Source organism: Rana temporaria, chromosome 3, assembly GCF_905171775.1.
Source record: "Rana temporaria chromosome 3, aRanTem1.1, whole genome shotgun sequence".
In the NCBI taxonomy this organism is placed as follows: Eukaryota; Metazoa; Chordata; class Amphibia; order Anura; family Ranidae; genus Rana; species Rana temporaria.
Window position 1 is genome coordinate 339,430,639 of NC_053491.1, and position 13,814 is coordinate 339,444,452.

The 13,814-nt window shown below is 41.1% G+C and overlaps 1 protein-coding gene across 2 annotated transcripts in view; it reads left to right on the forward strand.

Moving 5' to 3' along the window:
* Positions 1-13,814, forward strand: part of GEMIN5 (gem nuclear organelle associated protein 5) — a 127,052-nt gene that overhangs the window by 47,250 nt on the left and 65,988 nt on the right. For both annotated transcript variants that reach the window (XM_040345087.1, XM_040345088.1), the window contains exons 13-14: positions 3,349-3,422; positions 13,372-13,553. In XM_040345087.1, the coding sequence (XP_040201021.1) occupies positions 3,349-3,422; positions 13,372-13,553 (256 nt within the window). The remainder of the gene's footprint in view (positions 1-3,348; positions 3,423-13,371; positions 13,554-13,814) is intronic.

A 13,814-nucleotide genomic window follows, 5' to 3' on the forward strand; every position in this document is an offset into this window, starting at 1 on the left:
ACGGTCCTACATTGGGAGCCTCATGTAGCATGACGTGTGAAAATCAATGTTTCCCTATGAGAGCTGTCTTAACTGGTCCTACACAAGTCGGTCCGACTTTGAAAATACTCCCTGTACTACTTTTGGTCCTACATTGATCCTACTTCAACCCATTGAATATCATTGAAGTCGAACCAAAGTAGTATCCTGTTCATGAAAGTAGGATGGATGTAGGACCAATGTAGGATAAATGTAGGACCGATGTAGCAGAGCAAAGTAGGATGAAAGTAGTGTAGTAGTATGAACCCAGCCTTAGAATCAGTTGAACCAGAGGAGGTTGAAGAGGACCTGTAGTTGATGCTGGAGGAGGCTAGGTGAGATTTCTCACCCCCAGGCTCCTATACACCTGATACCTTGGCTTCATGTAACATGCATACTAGTGTAGCCATGCTCATTTCTGCTGTGCGCAAAAGCCTTGGCACAGTTACACTTGAGTCGCCCCCATCTTGCGATGGCCCTTTGTGTACCAAGAGACGTGACAAATCTAAAAAGACGTTCCCAATTCATGAACAAATAGAATTGCCAATATGATGTCTATTGGAATACTTCTGAAAAGATTTTCACTTTCCTGAAAATCATTGGTGAGTTATATCCAGTGGAAAAAAAAATTCACTAAAGTGGATTGTTCCCATAGTATATCATGCTTTCACCTTCTCAGTCTTAAATATCATACTATACCTATTCTATAGAAGATGTTCTTGCCCCAATGCTCGCCCTTCTAAGAACTCAGGGCATTCAAAGTGTGTGGGGTTGACTAGGTCACAGTGCACCTAGATGACCATCTTCTAAAGGATTTATCTCCATCAAAATCAAACTATCAACTATTCGGATGCTTCTGGCTTTTAACCTTCAAGGGTCTGCTCTCCAGCTGTTCTTTCATCTACAATACTTAGGCCTCATCATAAACACAAAAGTTCTCTTTTGGCAAACAAACTTGCCTCTCTAAGATCCCATGCTTGGACCTAAAGATCAAAAAGCCATCCATCTGTGAGATTCTACAGGGGTTTCTGGCAGGGGTGGGCAGTCAGGGGACGCAGGTAAGGCAGAGCCTCACTTGCCATGAACATGCAACCCCCCCCCCCAAAAAAAAAAGATTGAGGGTCGAAGCTCGCCAACCTGGGGTCACAGAGACCCCAAATTTGGGGGGTAGGTCGCTGAAGTCCTACCCAACCACTGGTCAAAGTGGCTCCTGACATCTATAGTCCTGGAGAAACTGGGCTTCTTGTGCAGCCTGTCAGAAACTACATCTAGAGCAGCCAGGTTAAATACAAGCTGGCACACTCTGTTTGCAGCAGACTGAGAGGCTGAGCTAGGATTTTCTTTGACTTCTTGTCAGAAGCACTGAGCTTAATGGACAGCCTGGAGCCTTGGACCAATGGTAAAGCACCATTGGAACAAGCTGTCCAATAAAAATGCTGCAGTGGAGGCTGTCTTCTCACTTCAGTGTCATAGAAGGGGCATGCGTCTAAAAGACAAAACTACAAGGAAAAAGCATGGGTTAATGGGAATAAGATTTACCCATAATTCCATGGTTTTTCTCACACTGTAGCAGCTGACTTTTAATAAGGACGCTTACCTGTCCAGGGAGCTCGCAATGTCGGCCCCCTGAGGCCGATTTGTCCATCGGATCAAGTGCAGGCGCCACCATTCTACCTAAGGGAAACCGGCAGCATTGTGGCTTCACTGCACGTTTCCTACTGCGCATGCGTAAATCGCACAGCACTTTGTGAATGGCCAGCTGTCTTCTGGGACACACACAGGTCCCAGAAGACATCGGGGGGGGGGCTTGGCGCACAAAAGAATATGACGTCCTGTGCCGGGGCTCGGAAGAATCGGAAGTACACTATGTACTTCATTGAAAGGTACTATAGAAGAATTTTTTTTTTAACCACTTACCCCCCGGACCATATTGCTGCCCAAAGACCAGAGTACTTTTTGCGATTCGGGACTCTGTCGCTTTAACAGACAATTGCGCGGTCGTGCGACGTGGCTCCCAAACAAAATTGGCGTCCTTTTTTCCCACAAATAGAGCTTTCTTTTGGTGGTATTTGATCACCTCTGCGGTTTTTAGTTTTTGCGCTATAAACAAAAATAGAGCGACAATTTTGAAAAAAAATTATATTTTTTACATTTTGCTATAATAAATATCCCCCAAAAATATATAAAAAAACATTTTTTTTCCTCAGTTTAGGCCGATACGTTTTCTTCTACATATTTTTCGTAAAAAAAAAATCGCAATAAGCGTTTATTGATTGGTTTGCGCAAAAGTTATAGCGTTTACAAAATAGGGGGTAGTTTTATGTCATTTTTATTATATTTTTTTTACTAGTAATGGCGGCGATCAGCGATTTTTTTTTTCCGGTACTACGACATTATGGCGGACACTTCGGACACTTTTGACACATTTTTGGGACCATTGGCATTTTTATAGCGATCAGTGCTATAAAAATGCATTGGATTACTATAAAAATGCCACTGGCAGTGAAGGGGTTAACACTAGGGGGCGGGGAAGGGGTTAAGTATGCCTGGGTGTGTTCTTACTGTGGGGGGGGTGGCCTCACTAGGGGAAACACTGATCCTCGGTTCATACATTGTATGAACCGAAGATCAGCATTTCCCCTGCTGACAGGACCGGGAGCTGTGTGTTTACACACACATCTCCCGGTCCCCGCTCTGTACCGAGCGATCGCGTGTGCCTGGCGGCGATCGCGCCCGCGAGGCACACGCACGGGAGTCGGGGGGGGCTGGGAGAGAGGACGTCATATTACGTGCTCTCGCCCAGCAGAGCCACCTTGTGGACATATATCGACGGTGCGCGGTCGGCAAGTGGTTAATATCCAAAAAACGAGGCGTGGTCTTTTTCATTTAAGAGCAGCTCTCAAAAATGGATGGAACTCCGCTTTAAGATAAAAAGATTTTACTTTAAATTCCATATCTTGGAGGACACAGGCCATCCTCCTCTTTGTTCCTGTGTTACTCTGCATTCCTTGCTAAAAATATTAGGTCTCTGAATGGGGTAGGGTTATAAGCATATGCTTAGGGTGCATGTCCAAAAACGTTGACAGTGTTCAATGACCTGAATGTGGCATTTCATAACCAAAGGGTCTGTAAATACCCAGCCTGTTTCCTATTTTGTGTCCAAGGTATACAAATTACAAATTTCTGAAAAGTGTGCACAGGTACAGTTTAATGTATTGTGAGCAATGTATTTTCAAATTTCATTAACTGTTCGTTTTTGTTAGTGTTGACAGTGCTTCCTTTGAGTAAATATTGTACTTGGTTTGATGAGTTTTGTTTCTGTTTGATCAGCACAAGTTGCCTGCACACACTGAACTGAGCTGGAAACCCGACTCACAGCACTTAGCCATTGGCAACGAAGATGGGTAAGTGACTTGTATTAAACAATTCTAAGAATAGGAATTGTGACATATTCGCTGCATCCTGATATATATATATATATATATATATATATATATATATATATATATATATATATATATATATATATATATATATATATATATATATATATATATATAATAATTTTAAGTGGAACTGAAATCGAAAAGGAAATTCTTGAAAACCTTTCAACTGTTGCTTGATTTTACAGTGAGCACCCTTAAAGCGGTGGTTCACCCTCCATAGCATGTCTTGATTTTTTTAGCGCGGTACTCACAGTGCAATCGTACATTGAAGATTCCGACTCCCCGCGGGGAATGGGCGTTCCTATCCAGACGGAGGATGATTGACGGCCGGCTCTGGCACGTCACGCTCCCCGAAGACAGCCGGAGTAGGTCTCGGCTCTTCACGGCGCCTGCGCACAGACTATGCGCAGGCGCCGTGAAGAGCCGAGCCTATTTCGGCTATTTCCGGAGAAGCGTGACGTGCCAGAGCCGGCCGTCAATCATCCTCCGTCTGGATAGGAACACCCATTCCCCGCGGGGAGTCGGTATCTTCAATGTACGATTGCACTGTGAGTACCGCGCTAAAAAAATCAAGACAGGCATACTGTAGCTCGCGCTACTATGCCTAATTTTATGCTAGAAGAAAAAATGTTTTATTTTTTTTTTGTTTATAGGGTGAACCCCCGCTTTAATATAATGTTTTTTGTCTGACAACTGAAGTCACTGTCCACCAAAGCATGTAACATCCTAACCAGTATGGAGCTTTATGAGACTGCCAATGAAGAGTTCTGCGCTCTCTGTAGTCGCAAACAGTACTGGTCATAACAGTTGTTTTATTTAAATGGTAGCGATTGATCCTGGGGGAAAAAAACAGTCAACCAAATCAATCCTTTTTTTTTTTTTTCTTGTAAAAAGATTGTTTTAATGCTGAAGGGGTATTTAAAAGGACTAGATCAGTAATCAATTGCTGATTGTGATTTGTTTGCCCAGCATAAGACCAGCCAAGTTCATCTGTCTGTTTTATAGTCCAGTTTACTCTGATGACCTGTTAGGGCTCTTTCACACGTCCGTTCCGTTCGTCCGTTTTTTGGACGTCCGTTAACGGACCGCAATGCTTCCCTATGGGCTAGCGTCCGTTAGCGGATGAGCATCCGCTAACGTCCGTTAGCATCCATCTGCGTTCAGTTCCGTTTTTTTGGACGGAAGAAAACCCTATTTTTCTTCCGTCTAAAAAACGGAACGGACGAAAAACGGATGATCCGTTTATCATCCGTTCCGCTAACATCCGTTTTTCTATGTAAAAAGCCCCAAAAAAAAATAAAAAAAAACAGATGAAAAAACGGATGGAAAAACTGATGGAAAAACTGATGAAAAACTGATGGAAAAACGGATCAACTGATGGAAAAAAAAACTGATCTGAAAAACTGAACGGACGTGTGAAAGAGCCCTTAATCAATATTTTTCAGCTTTTGAGCTGCACATTTAAAGGTAACATTTGTAGCATAATTAACCCATACAGTTGTGCTCATAGGTTTACATACCCTGGCAGAATGTGATTTCTTGGCCATTTTTCAGAGAATATAAATGATAACGCAAAAACTTTTCTTTCACTCATGGTTAGTGTTTGGCTGAAGTCATTTATTATCAATCGTGTTTACTCTTTTTAAATCATAATGACAACAGAAGCTACCCAAATTACCCTGATCAAAAGATTTTGGCACACAAGTTGGCACAAAGGGGTTTGAATGGCTGTTAAAGGTAACCATCCTCACCTGTGATCTGTTTGCTTGTAATTAGTGTGTGTATAAAAAGGTCAATGAGTTTCTGGACTCCTGACAGACCCTTGCATCTTTCATCCAGTGCTGCACTGACATTTCTGGATTCTGAGTCATAGGGAAAGGAAACAAATTGTCAAAGGATCTGCAGGAAAAGGTAGTTAAACTGTATAAAACAGGAAAGGGGTATAAAAAGATATCCAAGGAATTGAGAATGCCAATCGGCAGTGTTCAAACACTAATCAAGAAGTGGAAATTGAGGGGTTCTGTTGAAACCAAACCACGGTCAGGTAAACTAACTAAAATTTCAGCCACATCTGCCAGGAAAATTGTTCGGGATGCAAATTAAACAACCCACAAATAACTTCAGGTGCAAATACAAGACTCTGAAAACGTGGTATGGCTGTTTCAAGATGCACAATAAGGAGGCACTTGAAGCAAGATGGACTGCATGGTCGAGTCGCCAGAAGAAAGACATTACTACTCAAATGCCACAAAGTATCCCGCTTACAATATGCCAAACAGCACAGAGACAAGCCTCAAACCTTCTGGCACAAAGTCATTTGGAGTGATGATACCAAAATTTTGCTTTTTGCCTTTTTGCCATTGTTTTATATGTGCTGTTTTCTACTGTATATGCTGTTTATTTGTCACACACATGCACACCTTGTTTTTGATGCATGTTTTTTATATACATTTGTAATCATGCTTATTGTGTACTATTAAATTTTTTTTACACACATTAGTGTCTGGCCTAGAAAATCCCACTTCAGGGTGAACAACTTTCTTGTCCATTATCTCAGGGATGCGGCCAGTACACTGATTTCATTGAGATGGTGACCACCTGAGTGAGTGAGTGAGTGAGTGAGTGAATAACTTGTAGAGCGCTACAGATGCAAACTGAATCGCCTCAAGGCGCTTGGTATCCATTTTCTTCTTTAGCCTTCAGAAGAGGTGGGTCTTGAGTTTTTTTCTGAAGGCCTGATGATTTACTTCCGTACGGATGTTATTTAACGCGTTCCACAGTCGAGGTCCTTGAAATGCGAATCTTAATTTTTTTTTGGACTTGTAGCGGGCCTTGGGGATTTGAAGTAGATTTTGGTTAGTTGATCGAAGAACGCGATCGGGATTGTGGTATTTCATTTTCTCACATAAATATTGGGGGGCGAGTCCTTGTACACATTCTTGCGTCAGGCACAGGGCCCTAAATGTGACTCGGTCCTTTACGGCTAGCCAATGGAGGGTCCTCAGGGACAGAGTGATTTGATTCCCAGTTTTTTTTTCCTTTTACCAGTCTTGCTGCCGTGTTATGGATGACTTGTAGACGAGCAATCTGGTATTTTGGGAGTTCAAGGTAGATGGAGTTTGCATAGTCGAGCCTAAAAGTTGATAATTGTTCCAACCACTACTGTTGTATCCTCTTTCGGGATGATGGGAATGAGTCTACGCAGCAAGCAGAGAAGATGGTGAGATCCGCTGACTACTGATCCTATTTGTGCATCCATCGTCATGTCAGAGTCAAAGGTGACTCCAAGACTTTTGACTTTGGTGCTTGGGGTGATGGTTTGTTCCAAAATGGGGGGGGTGGCGTCCAAGTCGTCCTAGAATTTGTCTTTCGGTTTGCGTGAAGCAGAAGTAGTTCTGTTTTGGATCCATTGAGTTTAAGGTTACTCTCCGCCATCCAGTTGTCTATCAAAGTGAGGCATTGTTCTAGTCTGTGGTATTGATCTTTTTTGTTGCTCATGTGAAAGTAAAGTTGAGTGTCGTAGGCATAGGAATGATAGAGTAGGTCCTGGTTACTCATAATTTTGAGGAGTGGGCGGAGATAGATGTTGAATAGTATGGGCGACAGGGGTGATCCTTGAGGGACTCAGAAGTGAAGGGTCCTAGTTTCACTGTCTGGGACCGATTTTCCAGGAATGATGTGAACCAGGGTAGAGTTGTGGTCTACTGTGTCAAAGGCAGCACTAAGGTCCAACAGTATCAGAAGACGGGATTCTCATTCGTCTGCTGCTTCAAGAGCATTATCCCATATTTTGAGAAGTGCTGTTTCCGTCCCGTGACCTGGACGGAAACCCAATTGTAGTGGGTCCAGTAGTTTGTGGGTGTCTAAATGGTGTTGTAGCTGTTGTACTACTGCTTTCTCAATAATCTTGGATAAGACGTTGAGGCTGGTTATAGGTCGACGATGGTTTGGGTCTTTGGGGTCGAGGTTGGGTTTCTTTAGAAGGGGTTTGATTATGCCTTGCTTGAGGGAGGTCGGAACCGTACCTTCCTTAACCACTTAAGGACCGCCTCCTGCACATTTCCGTCGGCAGAATGGCACGGCTGGGCACAGGCACGGTCCGAAGCTCCGCGGACCCGATCTTGGCCGGTGTCCTGTGATCAGTCACAGGAGCTGAAGAACGGGGAGAGGTGTGTGTAAACACACCTTCCCCGTTCTTCACAGTGGCAATGTCACTGATAGTCTGTTCCCTGATATAGGGAAAGGCGATCAGTGACGGCACACATCCAGCCCCGCCCCCCTACAGTTAGAAACACATATGAGGTCACACATAACCCCTACAGTGCCCCCTAGTGGTTAACTCCTAAACTGCAATTGTAATTTTCACAGTAAACAATGCATTTTTATAGCAATTTTTGCTGTGAAAATTACAATGGTCCCAAAAATGTGTCAAAATTGTCCGATGTGTCCGCCATAATGCCGCAGTCACGAAAAAAAATAGCTGATCGCCGCCATTAGTAGTAAAAAAAAAAATTATTAATAAAACTGCCATAAAACTATCCCCTATTTTGGAAACGCTGTAAATTTTTATTATTGCGATTTTTTTTATATTTTTTTACCAAAAATATGTACAAGAATGCGTTTTGGCCTAAACTAAGAAAAAAACGTTTTTTATCTTTTTTGAGGGGTTTTATAGCAAAAAGTAAAAAATATTGATTTTTTTTTTCAAAATTGTTGCTCTATTTTTGTTTAGAGCACAAAAAATAAAAACTGCAGAGGTGATCAAATACCACCAAAAGAAAGCTCTATTTGTGGGGAAAAAAAGGACGCCAATTTTGTTTGGGAGCCACATCGCACGACCGCGCAATTGTCAGTTAAAACGACGCAGTGCCGATTTGCAAAAACTGGCCAGGTCCTTTACCTGCGTAATGGTCCGGGTCTTAAGTGGTTAAATGATTGATTTATAAGGTGCGTGATCGTGGGTGCCAAGATGTCGGCACATTCTTTCAGAAGTTTTGTGGGAATGATGTCGTTAGGCGATGTACTGTCTCGGAGGCTTCCGATGATGCTTTTAGTGGTATCAGTGGCAATTGTATCCAGTCTAAATTTTGTTGATTGAAGAATATTTATATTAATATTTTCTTGTTGGGGTTTGTAGAGGTGAGACTTGGTTTTTTTTTTTTTTTTTTTAATGGTTTCACGTATTTTTTAAATTTTGTCAATGAAAAAATCCAATTATTCATTGCAGAAATCTTGTGTTTCATTTCCTTTTTTTTTTTCTTTTTAAATATAGGCACCACATTGGGCCTGCGCCAATCCAGTGGTACTATTCCCGTCATTAATGAGTCCCTAAGAATTGGATACAATGGCTTTGAAATTGCAGAGCTCAATTCTTTTAGGACCCGTGGCTGGATGCCATCAGGTGCAGGTGCTTTATGCACCTTTTATTCTGTCTAAATATTTCTGGACCATATCACTTTTCAGCCATTGTGGATCATTTGGGGTCAATACCACCCCCATTATGGACATGAACTCCCCCATGCTCCTTTGTATACACAGAGCTGAAGAAAGTATTTAATCAATTATTTAATAAATTAGCCTACTCTTTTTCCCCAGTCACCTACTCTAGAATATTTAGTAAAGGGCCTACATGCTCAGACCTGACCTTTTTACTATTAATATATTTGAATAATTTTTTGAGGTTTGTCCTACTATTATATATTTGAAACCTGTCTTTCGTTTTGAATTTTTGCATCCTTGATTTCCTTTTTACATATTCTGTTAAATTCTTTGTAACATTTAAATGACACTAGTGTTCCTTCATTTTTATCGTTTTTTTAAAGCTCTTTTCTTAGTTTTATAGCTTTTTTTTTACTTTGACCGTGAGCCACATAGGTTTTATTGTTATCCTTTGAAACGTATTGCCCAAGGTAATCTACTTTGCATTGAGGTCCAAAACAGCCTTTTTGAAGAATTCCCATTTCTGTTCTGTGATTATCGATTCCAATATTCCCTCCCAGTCTAACATTCCAACATGACTATGATCCAAAACACAAGGCCAAGTCAACCTGTCATTGGCTACAGCAGAATAAAGTGAAGGTTCTTGAGGGGTCATCTCAGTCTCCTTAACCACTTAAGACCCGGACCAAAATGCAGCTAAAGGACCAGGCCAGGTTTTGCGATTCGAGACTGCGTCGCTTTAACAGACAATTGCACGGTCGTGCGACGTGGCTCCCAAACAAAATTGGTGGTCTTTTTATCCCACAAATAGAGCTTTCTTTTGGTGGTAGTTGATCACCTCTGCGGTTTTTATTTTTTGCGCTCTAAACAAAAATAGAGCGACAATTTTGAAAAAAATTCAATATTTTTTACGTTTTTCTATAATAAATATCCCCCGAAAATATATAAAAAAACATTGTTTTTCCTCAGTTTAGGCCGATACGTATTCTTCTACCTATTGTTGATAAAAAAAAATCGCCATAAACTTTTATCGGTTGGTTTGCGCAAAGTTTATAGCGATTACAAAATAGGGAATAGTTTTATTGCATTTTTATAAAAATAAAAATTCTACTACTAATGGCGGTGATCAGCGATTTTTTTTCGGGACTGCGACATTATGGCGGACACTTCGGACAATTTTGACACATTTGTGGGACCATTGTCATTTTCACAGCAAAAAATGCATTGTTTACTGTGGAAATGAAAGTTGCCGTTTGGGAGTTAACCACAGGGGGCGCAGAAAGGGTGATGTGTCACCTAATGTGTGTTTACAACTGTAGGGGGGTGTGGCTGTAGGTGTGACGTCATCGATTGTGGATCCCTATAAAAGAGATCACACGATCGATGACACCGCCACAGTGAAGAACGGGGAAGCCGTGTTTACACGCGGCTCTCCCCGTTCTTCAGCTCCAGGGACCGATCGCGGGACACCAGCGGCGATCGGGTCCCGCGGTCCCGGAGCTTCGGACCGGGTCGAGGGAGCGCGCCCACGGCTGGACTTAAAGATCAACGTACATATACGTTGATGTGCCCAGCCGTGCCATTCTGCCGACGTATATTTGCAGGAGGCGGTCCTTAAGTGGTTAAACGTGCAGTTCATGCAAGACAGCCCAAGAATTTACAGGAATTGGAGGCTTTTTGCCAAGAGGAATGGGCAGCTTTACTATCTGAGACGATAAAGTGCCTCATCCACAAATATCACCAAAGACTTCAAGCTGTCATTGATGTTAAAGGGGGCAATACATGGTTTTAAGGACTGGGGTACGTAAACTTTTTGATCAGGGTCATTTGGGTAGTTTCTGTTGCCATTATGATTTAAAAAGAGTAAACGCTGTTAATAATAAATGGCTTCAGCCAAACACTAAAAATGAGTGAAAGAAAAGTTTTTGTGTTTATTCATATTCTCTGAAAAATGGGCAAAGAAATCATAAATTCTGATAGGGTATGTAAACTTATGAGCACAACTATATATTCTAGAAGTATTTCATGCATCATGCTTCCCCCCCCATTGGTGCTCAACTCAAAAAATGTTTAGGGTCTCTAATATGATGGAATATGTTCACATATGTTGCCATGTGTTTAGGCCACGTTAAATTCCGCAATTTTACAAAGGGCAGGTAAAAATCAAAGCGGAGGAAAGATTAGTGCAATGTTAACTGCGTTAACGTATTTATCGGCGTATAACGTGCACAGGCGTATAACATGCACCCTAAATTTAAGAGGGGATTTTCAGAAAATAAACTTTTCAAAAGGCTCCTGCACAGTACACAACACCCCCCCCCCCCCCCCTGCACAGTACACTGCCCTGTGCACTTCCAGGAGACCCTCAGTCTCCTGGGACAGCACTGCCAGCATACTCTAAAGTTAGGAAAAAAATCACTGCCAGCCCGTACTCATACACTGCTCCTCCTGTGTCACATTCATTGAAAATCAAAGCTTCTAAATACCTCATTAGCACCATTATTTGTTTGACCCATTCACATGACTGCTCTCCTCTGGCATTTCATGGATTGTCATGTGACGGGTCTCCTCCAATCTAAAGATACACTCGGAGGAGAGCGGCCAGAAGGAACGGAGCTAATGAGGTATTTAGAGGCTCTGTTTTGCAATGACACTGACACAGGAGGAGCAATGCATGAGAATGGGCTGGCAGTGATTTTTTTTCTTAACTTTAGAGTTGTGTGGGACCCAGGTGGCTCTATCTGAGTGTGTGCAGAGGAGCCCTGGAAGAAATGGATCACCATAACAGGGCAGGCTGGACAATGTGAACTACTGTTGTGTGTTTTTTTTTTTCTTTGGCGTATAGTAAGGAGAAATTAAAACTGGCTGTACTCTTTTTGAAATTTGGCCCGTTCAGGACCAGCCAATTTCCGATCAGTATGTGGTCACTCTGGCTTGTCAGATGTCAATAGTTTTCTACTAAATGCCCTAAATGATAAACCAGAGAAAGTAATAAGTGGGCAGGCAGATGAAGAGGTAGGCTGGAAATAAATTATGTAAGTGAATGAATGACTTCCTCTCGAGCAACAGTCACTCACAATCCCATCAAAATTTGTAAAAGATAAAAAGGAGTTGGCATATATTAGGGGAGGTCAGTTCCTCTCCAAATATAGGGATTTTTTGATGTGAGATGTGTTGCTCTTGGTATCCAAGGTAGGCGCACAAAACACAAGGTTTAAAGTAGTATCAAAAATAATTTAATCATGTAAATATAAATATAAAATATCATATTTCATACAGTCATTAATACAATGAGATATATATATGGTCAGAACCACAATTACATGAAAAACAGGGTATGGGGGAAATTGGTTATTTTAAGGAAGATTAATGCGGATTTAGCCAACTAGTTTCGCACTATGTGTGCTTCATCAGGGCTTGCATAATGTTCCTGTTCCTTTAATGCATGTAGCGGTCTGTGTATGACATAAAGATTCATCATTAATACAGATATAGTACAATAATTTAATATGTTTTATTTTAAACATTTGAAAAAATGTGTGTTTTTAACACATATATACATAAAGAGGGATATATAGTGCGCTTACCATTTCCGTTAAAAAGAGCTCCGAGAGCCGGGCAGAAAGGTCTGCCTAGAAATCTACAAAGAAGCACTGGATGCAATCAGGAGATTAGTTATTCCACTTCCTGGCTTCCACTGATTATAAGTGGAATAACTAATCTCCTGATTGCATCCAGTGCTTCTTTGTAGATTTCTAGGCAGACCTTTCTGCCCGGCTCTCGGAGCTCTTTTTAACGGAAATGGTAAGCGCACTATATATCCCTCTTTATGTATATATGTGTTAAAAACACACATTTTTTCAAATGTTTAAAATAAAACATATTAAATTATTGTACTATATCTGTATTAATGATGAATCTTTATGTCATACACAGACCGCTACATGCATTAAAGGAACAGGAACATTATGCAAGCCCTGATGAAGCACACATAGTGCGAAACTAGTTGGCTAAATCCGCATTAATCTTCCTTAAAATAACCAATTTCCCCCATACCCTGTTTTTCATGTAATTGTGGTTCTGACCATATATATATCTCATTGTATTAATGACTGTATGAAATATGATATTTTATATTTATATTTACATGATTAAATTATTTTTGATACTACTTTAAACCTTGTGTTTTGTGCGCCTACCTTGGATACCAAGAGCAACACATCTCACATCAAAAAATCCCTATATTTGGAGAGGAACTGACCTCCCCTAATATATGCCAACTCCTTTTTATCTTTTACGAAGAGGTAGGCTGCTCACAACTAAAAAAAAAGGCTCAAAGTTACTTTTGGATGCACAGCTGGTTTTTAGATTTATATGGCATATTGTATGGCCCCAATTTTCTTCCTATGTCTTTTTGACTTGGAAAATCAACACAATGGTTTTAAAGTATATGGCTGTGTTATTTTAGGAGTATTGAAATTTTCCGGGCTCCAGTTCTTCAACTGATCTGCACTATCCAGCAACATCATAAACTGGTGAATTCTGTTCGTTGGCATCATGGCCACGGTGAGGACCCAAACCTAAGCTTTCTGCTGGCATCAGGATCCAACAACGCTGTGGTTTATGTGCACAGCCTAAAAGGGGCACTTGGTAAGAACACATCTTTACAACCTACAGCTATTACATGTGCTAAAAAATGTATGCCTGTTCATGGAAAGTGGAATACTGAGCGTGAGTGTAAGTTTCCTTTATAACATCATAGGAACCTTTTTTATATGATATGATATTAAGATCCTGTTACATATATCTTTCTTAAAGTGATTGAAACCCCTCGCCTTTTAAACGGAATGAGTGGGTTTACAATAAAAAAGAAAGGCAAAACATTTGTTTATAAATTGAAAAAAAAAATAT